At 44.2% G+C, this 14307-nt stretch overlaps 1 protein-coding gene across 3 annotated transcripts in view; it reads left to right on the top strand.

Annotated features, from left to right (window-relative positions):
- The window catches only part of SNX8 (sorting nexin 8), a 76093-nt gene that overhangs the window by 16008 nt on the left and 45778 nt on the right, over window positions 1-14307 (top strand). For all 3 annotated transcript variants that reach the window (XM_027125605.1, XM_027125604.1, XM_027125607.1), the window contains exon 2: window positions 3407-3636. In XM_027125605.1, the coding sequence (XP_026981406.1) occupies window positions 3423-3636 (214 nt within the window). In that variant the 5' untranslated portion in view covers window positions 3407-3422. The remainder of the gene's footprint in view (window positions 1-3406; window positions 3637-14307) is intronic.

Genomic DNA, 14307 nt, shown 5'->3' with positions numbered 1-14307 from the left:
AAAGGCAGGCGAGTCAGGGAGAGGTCTTCCTGTTGGTCTTGTGTGGATGGCAGCCCCACTGCTGTGTTTGAAGTGCTGCAAGGTGGGGACCCCAGGTTATGAGGACATGCTGCATGCTGGGCTCCGGACCCCGTATCTGCAAACAGCTTGCAGGAGCTTTGACAGATACACAGTTGCGTCCAGGAAACCATGGCCCCGTGGTCGGTCAGGACTCAGCATGTCATGGTCCCAAAGTTTCCTCACGCCTCTTTGCAGGTCAGCCTCTCCTCTTTCCCCAACCCAGGCACTGCAGATTTGGGGGAGGAGGAACCTAAATGGTGGGAAAAGAAAATAAACGAAAACAAAGCAAGTGATTTAGGAGGGAGAATTGAGAAACAGCAGGGCGCCGTCCAGGGTTCTGTTTGCAGAATTGCTTGGTGTGTGTATACATTTTGGAGAGAAGCTGGGGTTTTAGAATAGATGTGCATTTTCTTTGTGATTTTTCTATCGAGTTAGAAGGAACAGAACCTCAGTGGACAGAATCTTAGATGGCTGCCAGCCCCATGGTTCTCAAACCGTGGTCCTCAGGGTGCTAGAATTCCACAGGCGGCCTGACTTTGGGGGATTCCACACAGGTATGATTCTAATTGTTAAAACATTTTGAAACTGTGTAGAAATGGCAATAAATTTTATGTTTCTCATGCCCTTGTCTTTCTTTATAGATGTGTAATTTTACTATATATAGAAAATATTTTATATAGTATTTATTATATAAATAAGAAAATTATCATATAAATAATATATTTTGTATGTCTATTATAATATTTGTAGTATTCAAGATACGGTTATAAAATATATATAGATAAAATACTATATATAGTAAATATATAGTATATATAAATATATAGTAAACTATAGAGTAAAATATACAGAAAATATAGATAAAACACTATAGTGAATATATATTTTATGTTATACAAAATTTGTATATATAAATTATATATTTTATATATGGAATAAATACTATATATAGTAAAATTATAAATCTATAAAGAAAAACAGTCATGGTAAACATATATATTTAGTACATATATAATATAAAAATACACATTTAGTATATATATATATATATTAATATATATGTTGCCAAACAACATAATGCATGTTTGTCAATCTTATTTGTATGTATGATTCTGGAATTTGCACTCTTTTCCCATTATGTTTATGAGATTAATTCATTTTCATGTACAAAGCTACAGGTGATTATTTTCTCTGCTGAATAGCATTCCATTGTAGACTACATTCTAGTTTCTTTATCCTTTAATGGTCGGTGGAAATGTGAGTTGTTTCAGGTTTTCGGTGTTGCACACAGTGCTGCTAAGAACATTCTTACACCTGTGCAGGAGTTTATCTGAAGACTGAGTGACATACCTAGGACTGGACTGGATGGTTCCAGGGTAGGGGCCTCTTCAACTTTACAAGATGCTGGGAAATTTTTTCCAATGATAGGTATGTAACCAGGTCAGCTTTTTTCTGTGGAGACTCCAGAAGAAAGTTTCTACCATCGCTGCGTGTAAATTTGAAATTCTTATCGTGATACCGTTGTTAAGAGGCTGTGGCTCAGTTCTGGACGGTCAGAGTCCAGAGGCTGGCCAGGACGCGTCACAGCAGCTGGGCTACTAACCCGTGAATGCCTGGGATGGATGGATCTCTATGCCACAGTTTACTCACCTGTAAAATGGGAAAGAAATACCTGATTCAAAGGGACTCGGGGATTGGAGAGACAGGACAGCTAATTCCAGTGCCTGATCTTGGCTGGGTCCTGTACTGGAGGGAAACATGCTTTGAAGGACATTATTGAGTCGATGGGTGAAACTGACAACATTGGAATATGAACAGTAGATTAGATCAGATATATTATCAGGGTTAAATTTGCTGAAGCTGATAGCTGTACTAGGTGATATAAAAGAACATCCCTGGGACTTCCCTGGTGGGCCAGTGGTTAAGACTCCGAGCTTGCAATGCAGGGGGCCCGCTTTTGATCCCTGGTCAGGGAACTAGATCCCGCATTCCTCAGCTAAGATCCCACATGCCGTAACTAAAGATCATGCATGCCACAACTAAGATCTGGAGCAGCTAAGTAAATAAATAAATCATCCTACATCCAGAAGTATTTCGAGGTAAAAGGCTGGGATGCTTGCAACTTACTCTCAAATGTATAAATAAGGATTACAAGTGATGAAGCATGTCAGGTAAAATGTTAACGCCAGTCAACAAAAAAGATGGGAAAACCTCCTAAACTCGGGGAAGACTGGGAACAAGCAAGCAATTTTTTTCTAGGAGCTCTAGGGCTTGACATGGCATTTGGATATGTCTGCCGAAAGAACAAATGCTTGAATAAATGAACGAATTAATAAGTTAATAAATAAAGGCTGTGATACCTTGGCTGGGCATAGATGTAGAGAACTCCTTGTGTTAACGTTGACCTTTTCGTGAAGTTTGATTTTGAGTGATGGCCTGTCTCACTCCCAGAACAGAGTAGATCCCAGCACATTGTCCAATAAAAATACAATGTGAGCCATATATGTATTATAATTTTAGAACTGTCTAGTGACCACCTTGGAAGCATAAAAAAATAGGTAAAATCAACTTTAATACTGTATTTCATTTAGCCCAACGTGTTCAGATAGTATTACTTTAACATATAACTAATATTAAAATCATTGAGGTATTTTTACATTCTTTTTTTTCATTTGAAGTCCTGGCAGTCCAACACGTACCTTACTTACTGCATTTCTCAATTCAATCACTAAATTTTCATCGAAATAGTTGATCTGTATTTTGATTTCATAAAATTTACAGTTGAAAAGGTAGATTTATATACCCAGATCGTTCCAAACATACTTGAAAGGTTTCCAATAGCTGAATGAGTATGGCTTTTAAATTTAAATCGATTTAAAGGAAATAAAATGAAAACTTCAGTTCCCCAGTTATACTAGCTACCTGTGGCTGGTGTGTGCTGTGCTGGATGGCGAGGGGGTACGTGCTCCCTAAATAGGATGGATGGATGCATGAGTGGAGCTGGGCTGGTTAGCAGACCGCCCTCTCATAAGGGTTTCAGATTCAGTCAAAGGCACGTTTGTTAAAGGAGAACATCAAGTAGCAAAATCATATGTGCAATACATCCCATTTTTGTTTGTTCAAATATGAAATAAGTAAGCATTAGTATAGGTACTGGAAAAATATATACCACATTGTATGCAGTGAATTCAGTAAGTATTCATCGAGAGGCAGGCCTGCCCGAGTTGCTGAGTTAAGGTCCCTCCCTGCCCGCACGGAGCTGCCACTCTGGCTGGGGAGACGGACAGTGGACAGATGGGTAGTGGTTGCGTGGCAGTGGGGGATATAAGGGCATTTATTGTTACAGAAGCTGACGGGGCAGAATGAAGGCAGCCCCAGGCGGAGGGCCCTATGAAGAGGACACGTCTGAGCTGAGACCTGGGAAGCCAGAAGGAGGCGCTGCGTGGGGAGGGGTGGGGAGGTTGATGCTCCCGCTGGAGGGGCGAGGCGATTTGTCGGGATCGCGGGAAGAACTCGAGTCGGCGGAGAGACGAGTCGCCTGCAGGTGGCGCTCTCGGCCCACCCTTTTCTGTCCAGGTAATGGGGGTTTCCTTTTTCAGTTGCTAACCTCGTGGGAAACCCAGGAAGCACTTTTCTCTCAGGTGAGTTTCGCAGTCATTTCTCCAGGGTATTGTATCTGAACGGGGCTGAAAGATGGAGTCGAAGGGTCACATATGGCCCAGATCCCCCAAATCTCTTGACAGAGCCTACCTCCGCCTTCACCAAGGCTAATCTTCCAATGGGGGCGCAGCCAGGAGTCAGAGTCCGTGTTCAGCTCCACGAGACCTTGGGCGAGTTATCCGTCTTCTCTGAGCTGCTTCCTAGCTGTGAACTAGGTCAGGAACCCTGACTTTGAAACAAGATCGTGGGGTCCATGGAGCGGGCAGCGTGTCGGCCTTGGTCCTGGCCGGTCCTGCGGTAACTGAGCCCAGCTGCCAGGCCCTGTAGCAAGTGCTCACTTAGTCCCCAGGACAACCCCCGAGGCAGGGATGCTGGTATCCCCACCGGGGTGGAGGCGGTCCAGCCAGCCTCCTGGCCTCAGAGGCCGTGCTCCACTAAACTGTGTTGGGCCATCTCCCTTTTTTTGAGGTGGATTCTTTCACTGGGGTCCTTTGAGAAGAGGGTGATAAGAATTGGAAAGTGGAGTTTGTGATGCCGTAACCCTGAGCAGGAGGGAAGAACTGGGGGATGAGCTGAGAAAAGGATACTTCTCTGGAGCTATGACAAACCTTCCCCTCCTTGACTCGTGGTATCAGTAATTATCAAGAGTGCCTACTACAAGCCAGGCACTACCTTAAATACTTTGTAAATTTGTCTCATTTAATCTTTTCAGCATTTTTTAACTCAAAGAAAAGTACAGAGTAGTATATAAACACCCGTTCACCTACATCCAGATTTTTAAATGTTAACATTTTGCCATATTTGCCTCAAGAGTTTTCTTTCTGGGACTTCCCTGGCGGTCCAGTGGTTAAGACCACCAATGCAGGGGACTCAAGTTTGATCCCTGGTCGGGGAACTAAAATCCCACATGCCGCCTGGTGCGGTCAAAAAACAAATAATAAAATAAAAAATAAATTGATTTATCTTAAAAAAAAGATTTTTCTTTCTAAGGAACAAAAAAAAGATTTGAAGTCCCCTCTCTGTCTCTCCTAAATTTCATCTCCCCCCTCCCCACCCCGAAGAAGCCATCACATATCTATCTATAAGTAATACATACATTGTTTGGTATCTTTTAATGCAATTGTTATTGATTTAATTGTGGATTCACATGCAGTTGTAAGAACTAAAACACTTTGCCCAGTTTCTCCTAATGATGCAAAACTGGTATAATATCACAGCCAGGATGTAGCCGTTGGTACAGTTCACCTATTTTATTCAGATTTCCTATTTTACCCATCCTCTTTTCTGTTGTGTGTTATGTCTTTAAATGTACACCAGTGGTATGCTATGCATATCCTTCTGCAACATCCCTTTTCACCCCAAATGATATTTTTAAGACCTATCCATCTTGGTACATACAGCTCTAGTTCATGCGTTGTATGAATATACTGCAATTTATCATTCATTCCACGTGGATCTCAAAGGAGGGGTGTGTGTGTGTGTGTGTGTGTGTGTTCTGCAATGAAGAGGCTTGCATTTGTCACCCCCAGCGATAGTTTAGAGGATATGACCAGAAGAGGAATCTCAGAGTCCTAAGGTGTCTGCATTCCAACTTATTAGACATTAACAAATTGTCCTCCAAAGCATCTACATCAGTTTGCACTCCCTCCAGCAGTGTAGGGGTATTTCTGTTTCTTTTCATCTCCTGTGCATGAAGGAGTATCTATCTCACTGTTGTTTGAACTTGCATTTCCCTGATATAAGTAGATTTCTGATTTAAGCAGAAAAGGAAATTATTAAAAGCAGCTAAAGTCTCCAGGAGGGCTGGGAAACCAGGCTTAAAGCTGAGCAGACAGAAGTGTGCAGATCAGGCCAGGAGCTGGCAGTGACGACAGCATGAAGACAACGCGGGGTCCCAGACGTCGGAGCTGGCACCCCAGCACCACTGACAGCAGCCCTGGGTGCTGGTGGAAGCCCCCAGCCTCCACCCCCTTCGCTGTGTGAGGCAGGCGCTGCAGCTGCCGTGGGCTACCACCATCGTGCAGGCCGCTCGGCGTCAGGGCCCCGCTTCACGTCAGCGCGGCTGGGTGTCTGACAGTTTACCCACATGTGGTAGGACAGTCTCAAAGGAGAGGATTCCCCAAACATGGGGCGGAATGGTCAAAAAATGACAGATGTCTAGCACACCCAGTCGACAGTAAGGTGGACATCTTTTATATGTTTATTGGCCACTCAGATTTCCTTTTCAGTGAGTCTCCTTTGCCTCTTCGGGGTGGTTTGTCTTTTCCATGTTGAAGTGGATGAGTTCTTTATAAATTCTGAATTATAATCTTTAAGCCTATTACCTATGTTAAAGTATGTATATTCTGGGCTGTGCTGTATCTTTTCACCTTGTTTTTGGTGTCTTTTTTTTGTTTTTGGTCCATGCCATGTGGCTTGCAGGACCTTAGCTCCCCGACCAGAGATTGAACCCGCGCCCTCGTCAGTGAAAGCGCTGAGCCCTCATCACTGGACCGCCAGGGAATTCCCGCATGGTATCTTTTATCATGCAGGTTCGTCATGCTGGCACTTAAAATTATCTATAGTTTTCTTTGTACTTCTGCTTTTCTGAGTGCCTCCCTGGTTTGAGAATATAGCCAGATGCGTGATTGGGATCAGGTCTTCCCCTGAAAACAACTAAAATGCTGGATAAAATGAAAGCACTATCTGGGGCTTCCCTGGGAGTGCAGTGGTTGAGAATCTGCCTGCCAAAGCAGGGGACACGGGTTCGAGCCCTGGTCTGGGAAGATCCCACAGGCCTCGGAGCAACTAAGCCCGTGCGCCACAACTGCTGAGTCCGCATGCCACAGCTACTGAAGCCGACGTGCCTGGAGCCCGTGCTCCGCAACAAGAGAAGCCACCGCAGTGAGAAGCCCGTGCACTGCAACAAAGAGTAGCCCCCGCTCGCCACAACTAGAGAAAGCCCATGCGCAGCAATGAAGACCCAATGCAGCCAAAAATAAATAAAATAGATACAACATTAAAGAAATAAAAACTTAAAAAAGAACACTATCTGAGTAAATCATCGAAGAGCTGACAAGATAGTAAAGATTTGCTGCAAATAAAAGAGTTATCATCACTATAAATAAGGAATTAAAATCTGAGGGAAAGTAAGAAGAGCGCTAGAGGCATTTGCCAACCTGGTGAACTGGAGCTCAGCTGATGGCCTCATAATACATGGAAGAAGGTAAAGACCAGGGTCTGTACAAAGTTGGGAATATAATAGGAAGCCATTGTCCCTTAAAACCGGGACCCAAAGGCTATGTCCTCAGGGTAAGAGGCAGCAAAGTTAGATTTGCCTGTCCCAACCATAGCAGGGGGTTATAAGGAAGGTTAACTCGATACAGAATAGTGCTGGGATGTGGGAGGCTTACCTGAGACACTGTAGCAGTAACCCTGCCTTACAGGGATCTGTAGCCCAGGTTGGGGAGCCCACAGCCTTAAGCTTCAGAAGCAAAGTGATCTCAGACTGGTAGCTTGCCTAGGTACCTAGTAGAAGCAGATGTAAATTCTTACTGCCTTTTTTTTTAAGTAATAAAGGGGTTTACTCTGTTCTAACACCTAGAGGTGACTCCTTAGCTAATTAACTTTCAGTCTTTCACGTTTTCTCACGTGTGCATTTAAGATGATACATTTCCCTTTAAACATTGATTGCCTTGTTTACGTCTAAGATAAGTAGTGCTTTCGTTGTCAATTCCAAATAATCTATTTCATTATGAATTATTTTACATTTCTGCATATATATATTATTTTACGTTTCCACATATACGGAAGATTTTGGGGTAGCAGTTTGTTAGTAATTTTTATTGAGGTGTAGTTTACGTAAAGCCTACATGCATAGCTTATGTATTAGAGGTCCAAGGATTTTGACAAATGCATACACCAGTGTAACTGACTCCCTTATTGAGATAGAACATTTCTATCACCCCACAAAATTCCCCCCTGCCCTTTCCTTTTTCTTTTGCGGTACGCGGGCCTCTCACTGTTGTGGCCCCTCCCGTTGCGGAGCACAGGCTCCGGACGCGCAGGCTCAGTGGCCATGGCTCACGGGTCCAGCCGTTCCGCGGCATGTGGGATCGTCCCAGACCGGGGCACGAACCCGTGTCCCCTGCATCGGCAGGCGGACTCTCATCCACTGCGCCACCAGGGAAGTCCCCCCCCGCCCCCTTTTTTTTTTTTTTTTTTTTTTTTTTTTTTAGCGGTATGCGGGCCTCTCACTGCTGTGACCTCTCCCGTGGCAGAGCACAGGCTCCGGACGCGCAGGCTGAGTGGCCATGGCTCACGGGCCCTGCCGCTCTGCAGCATGTGGGATCCTCCCGGTCCGGGGCACGAACCCGCGTCCCCTGCATCGGCAGGCGGACTCTCAACCACCGCGCCACCAGGGAACCCCCCCCCCCCCCGCCCTTTTCCATGGTAGGCAACCACCATCCTGATATTTTTCAAACCTTTGGTTTTTCATCACAAGGAAAAATGTTTTTCCCTATTTCTTTAATTTTATATAGGATAATGGCTATTCACTAATCTCACTGTGGTATTCATTTCCTGATGTGTGTAAGTCAGATCATTATCCTGTACACCTTAAACCTATACAGTGCTGTATGTCAATTATATTTCAATAAACTGGAAGAAAAAATAAAAAAGACTACTCTTTTCCCCATTGAATTACCTCGGCAGCTTTATTGAAAATCAACTGACCAGGGACTTCCCTGGTGGCGCAGTGGTTAAGACTCCACTCTCCCAATGCAGGAGGCCCGGGTTTGATCCCTGGTCAGGGAACTAGATCCCATATGCTGCAACTAAGAGTTCATATGCCACAACAAAGGAGACCACATGCCGCAACTAAGGAGCCTGCCCGCCATGACTAAGATCCAGTGCAACCAAATAAATAATAAATAAATAAATAAATATTAAAAAAAAAATCAATTGACCAGGGACTTCCCTGGTGGCACAGTAGTTAAGACTCCACACTCCCAGTGCAGGAGGCCTGGGTTTGATCCCTGGTCAGGGAACTAGATCCCACATGCGTGCCTCAACTAAGAGTTCACATGCCACAATAAAGGAGCCCATGAGCCACAATTAAGGAGCCCTTGAACTGCAACTAAGGAGCCCACCTGCCACAACTAAGGAGCCCGCCTGCCACAACTAAGACCCAGTGCAGCCAAATAAATAAATAATAATTAAAAAAAATCAATTGACCGTATACGAGTGGGTTAAGTTCTGGGCTCTCTGTGTTGTTGCATTGCTCTATTTGCATTTCCTTATGACAATATCACATTACTTTGATTACTGTAGCTTTATAGAAACCTTGAAATCGGTCAGTGAGAGGCCTCTAACTTTGTTCTTTTTAAAAATTGTGTTGATTATCTTACTTTGCTTTTCCATATACATTTTGTAATTAGCATATACATTTCTATGAACAAAGCATACTAGGATTATGATTGGAACTCCATTGAGGCTATACATCAATTTGGGAAGAACTGACATCCTAACAATATGTCAATGTAAGTATTTAGGTCTTCTTTAGTTACCCTCAGCAATGTTTTATAATTTTCATCTTAGAGGTTTTGCCCATATCTTTAAAAATTTATCCCTACATATTTCCATTTTGTATATTAGTGGTATTTTTAAAAAGTTTATTTTCCAGTTGTACATTACTAGCATATAGAAATATAATAGATATTTATATTTGATGTTGTATCTTGCAACCTTGCTAATTTAGTTACCAGCTCTAGTAACCTTTCTGGATTCTAGAGAATTTACTATGTACATTACCGTATTTTTTTTTTTTTTTTTTTTTTTTTTTTTTGTGGTACGTGGGCCTCTCACTGTCGTGGCCTCTCCCGTTGCAGAGCACAGGCTCCGGACGCGCAGGCTCAGCGGCCATGGCTCACGGGCCCAGCCGCTCCGCGGCATGTGGGATCTTCCCGGACCGGGGCACGAACCCGCGTCCCCTGCATCGGCAGGCGGACTCTCAACCACTGCGCCACCAGGGAAGCCCACATTACCATATTTTTAATGAGCAGATTCTTTCCTATCTGTATGCGTTTTTTCCTGTTTCTTGCTTCACTGTGCGCTGGCTAGACCTCCAGCACGGGGTTGAATGTGAACAGTGGGAGTGTGCGTGGTGGTGTTCTTCCCAAGCATTTAATATTTCAATCCAAACACTGAAAACGTTCAGTGTTTTATCATCCTGCCCCAGATGGCTAGCTCTTGGTTTTCTGAAGATACCTTTATGAGGTTGAGGAAGTTCCCTTCAACTGCTAGTTTGCCAAGAGTTTTATAATGAATGGATGCTGATGTTTTTCCAGTGCTTTTAGTGAATATTATTGAAATGGTCATACGGATTTTCTCCTTTGCTCTGTGAGTATGGTGTTACCGGTTGAACTGTGTTCCCAAAAAAGACATGTTGAAGTCCTGACTCTCAGGACCTAGGAATGTGACCTTATTTGGAAATAGGGTCTTTGCAGAAGTAATCAAGTTAAGATGAGGTCATGAGGGTGGGCCCTACTCCAACATGACTGATGTCACTATAAGAAAAAGAACATGCCTTGTGAAGACAGCCACGTGATGTGTCTACAAGCTGAGGAACACCAAGGACTGTCGGCAAACACCAGAAGCTGGAAAGTGCAAGGAAGTCTGCTCCTCTAACAAGTTTCAGAGGGACCCTGGCCACCAACAACGTGATTTCAGACTTCAAGCCTCCCGAACTGTGAGGCAAAATATTTCTGTTGTTGAAAGGCACACGGATTGTGGTGCTCTGTTAGGGCAGCCCCAGGAAACAAATACATGTGGTGAATGACCTGGACTGATTTAAAACGTTAAACCAAACTTGCATTTCACTTGGTCACGATACTTTTTATGTAGTACTGGATTGGATTTGCTTGTATTTTGCTAAGGTTTTCTGTGTCTGTGTTCATGAAGAATATTATCTGTAGTTTTCTTGGGATGTACTTGTCTGATTTTGGTATTAAGATATTTTTCTTTTAATGTCTTTGTCTTATTATTTTTTGCGTTACGCAGGCCTCTCACTGTTGTGGCCTCTCCCGTCGTGGAGCACAGGCTCCGGATGCGCAGACTCAGCGGCCATGGTGCACGGGCCCAGCTGCTCTGCGGCATGTGGTATCCTTCCTGGACCGGGGCACGAACCCGTGTCCCCTGCATCGGCGGGCGGACTCTCAACCACTGCGCCACCAGGGAAGCCCGTCATTGTCTTATTTTGATATCAGACTTTTACAGAAAGAGTTTGGAGAAATAGTTTATTTTTTTTAAGACTTTTTAAAGGGAAGTTTAAGGTTCACAACAAAGTTGAGAGGGAGGTTCAGAGAATTCCCCATATAACCCCTCCCCCTGCATATGCATTGCTTCCCCCGTTTTATCATCACTCACCAGAGTGGTGCCTGTATTACCAGGAATGAACCTACATCGACACATCATAATCACTCAAAGTCAATGGTTTGCCTTGGGGTTCACTCTTGTTTTTCTCTATTCAATGAGTTTAGATGAACTGGGGAAATGGTTTTGTTTTCAAATTTTCCGTTTGTTTGTTGCTACTGTCTAGAAATACAATTGATATGTGTGTATTGGTGTTGCATCCTGCAACTATGGTAAATTCACTTATTCTAGTTCTAGCTGGGTTTTCTTAGCATTTTTCATGTATTTGCATATGCACCTTCCTTTCCAATCTTTATGCCTTTTTTTCCCTGCCCGCTTCACAGGCTGGGGCTTCCAGTCAACGTTGAGTAGACGGGAGAGTGGACATCTTGTTTTATCGCTAATCCTAGGGGGAGAATGTTCAGTCTTTCACTGTAGGTATGAAGTCAGCATTAGACTTTCAGAGATGCTGTTTATCAGGCTGCAGAAGTTTTCCTTATCCTCCTAGTTTGCAGAGTTATAAACATGAATGGGTATTAAATTTTGTCAAAGTTTTCCTGCATTATTTATCTTTTTCTGCAATTTATATTTTCTGCATATGAGATGATCATATGGTTCTTTTGAAATGGTGAGTTACACTGATTTTTCAAATAATTAAACCAACGTTACATTCCTGGCATATGCTCTGCTTGCATTCGATTGCTATTATTTTTTCCTTTAGAAGTTCAATAGAATTCACTAGAGAAGCCATCTGGACCAGGAGTTTTCTTTGTGAGGAAGGTTGTTTTTTTTTTTTTAATTGTGGTAAAATACACATAACAGTAACTTTTTTTTTTTTTTAAGATTTAATTTTAGGGGCTTCCCTGGTGGCGCAGTGGTTGAGAGTCTGCCTGCCGATGCAGGGGACACGGGTTCGTGCCTCGGTCTGGGAAGATTCCACGTGCCGCGGAGCGGCTGGGCCCGTGAGCCATGGCTGCTGAGCCTGTGCGTCCAGAGCCTGTGCTCCGCAACGGGAGAGGCCACAACTGTGAGAGGCCCGCGTACCGCAAAAGAAAAAGATTTAATTTTAATTATTTTTGGCTGTGTTGGGTCTTCATTGCTCTGCACGGGCTTTCTCCAGTTGCGGCGAGCAGGGGCTACTCTTTGTTGCGGTGCACAGGCTTCTCATTGCGGTGGCTTCTCTTGTTGTGGAGCATGGGCTCTAGGCCCGCAGGCTTCAGTAGTTGTGGCACAGGGGCTCAGTAGTTGTGGCTCGCGGACTCTAGAGTACAGGCTCAGTAGTTGTGGTGCATGGGCTTAGTTGCTCCGCGGCATGTGGGATCTTCCCGGACCAGGGCTTGAACCCGTGTCCCCTGCATTGGCAGGCGGATTCTTATCCACTGCGCCACATGGAAAGTCCCAGTAACCATTTTTTAGGTGTACAGTTCAATGGCATTAAGTGCCACGAATTTAATGGCTTGTAACGACAAAAATGTACTGCCTGCAGGTCTGAAGGTAACAAGTCTGAAACGAGACCTAACAGGGTTAAAACCTAGGTGTTGGTGGGACGGGCTCCTTTTGGAGGCTCCAGTGGAGAATCCACTCCTTGCCTCTTCCAGCTTGTAGAGGCTACTGGCATTCCGTGGCTGATGGATGCATTCCTTGACTTTCTGCTTTCAACAGCACATGGCCTTGTCCCTAACTTTGACCGTCTTTGACAATTCCTTTTGTGCAGCACCCTCGTAATTACATTGAACCCGCCCAGATCATTCAGGGCACTCTTCCCATCTCAAGATCCTTAACTGTACACATCTGCAAAGTCCCCTTTTCCATGTAAGGTAACATATCCACAGGTTCTGAGATTAGAACCTCTTTGAGAGGGCATTATTCTTTGAGGGGTTATTATCCCATCTATCACAGTCCATCCTCTGCCCCCCAAAGATTCACGTCCATCCAATATGCAGACTACATTCATCCCATCCCAACATCCTCCAAAATCTCAACCCTTTATAGCATCAACTCAAAGTCCAGAATCTCATCTAAATCTCATTAGCTCACAAGTCACAGATCTCATCATCCGAATACTGTAAATCAGGCATGGGTTTGACTCTATGTATGATTCACCCCGAGGCAAAATTCCTCTTCATCTGTGCACTTAGAAAATAAATGATCTAATCCCAAAATACAATAGTGAGATAGGTATGGGGTAACAGTTATAGACATTCCCATTCAAAAAGGGAGAAAATGGAAGGAAAAAGAAATTGCAGTCTCAAGCAATTTTGAAATCCAGTGAGGCAAACTCAATTAGGTTTCTTTTATTCTTTTTTAATATTTTTTTTTTTGACCGAACAACTTGTGAGGCGTTAGTTCCCAGACCAGGGATGGAACCCGGCCCTCGGCAGTGAAAGCACAGTCCTGACCACTGGACCGCCAGGGAATTCCCTCAGTTAGGTTCCAAGGAATTATCCTCTGTGGCTTAACGTTCTGTCCTCTGGGCCCGCAGCTCCACCCTGAATCTTCTTCCTTTTTCATCCAGGGTAGCACATGCTTGCAGCTGAGTAGTAGTATGACGTTGTTTCCTGCCTATAGAATTTTGAGGGTCAGACAGCCTTCTTTCATTTCATCTTTCTCTGTCCCTGTCAGTCCAAGCTGGCAGTGTTTCTGCTGATATAACATGCTCAAAAACCTATGGATCTCCCATGTACGTCGTTCACAGGTCTCATCCGCAGGTCTTCCCTGAATAATTCCATCTCTGTTTTTTGCCTCTACAGAGGTGGCACACACCTAATCTCTTCAAAGAGCCCTCTGTGTCACCAAAGGTGGTGACCTTTCGTTCCTCTCTAGGCACCAGAAAAATGTTGTTCAGCCACACCTTTGGCTTTCTCCCCAAAGCAGCTTTCCTGACAGTGAGTGTCCTAATTTCACCATTTTTTGCAATCTAAATAGGTTCTTTTTCGTATAACTGTAGGATACAATCTAGCTAAGCTTTCTGTCACTATATAGCAAGATCCCTTTTTCATACAGTTTCCAACAACATGTTCCTCATTTCCTTCTGAGCCCTCCGTGGAGGTGACTTTTTTTTTTTTTTTTTTTTGGGGGTACCCGGGCCCTCCCTTTTTTGGGCCCTCCCCTTTTGGGGGGCCGGGTCATTCGCCGTGATTCACGGGCCCTGCCGCTCCGCGGCATGTGGGATCCTCCTGGACCGGGGCACGAACCCAT

Source organism: Aethalodelphis obliquidens, unplaced genomic scaffold, assembly GCF_003676395.1.
Source record: "Aethalodelphis obliquidens isolate GAN/ISIS:26980383/991018 unplaced genomic scaffold, ASM367639v1 scaffold30, whole genome shotgun sequence".
NCBI classification, from domain to species: Eukaryota; Metazoa; Chordata; class Mammalia; order Artiodactyla; family Delphinidae; genus Aethalodelphis; species Aethalodelphis obliquidens.
Note: the sequence above shows the minus strand (reverse complement) of the source record. Positions and strands in the feature narration are given on the sequence as shown.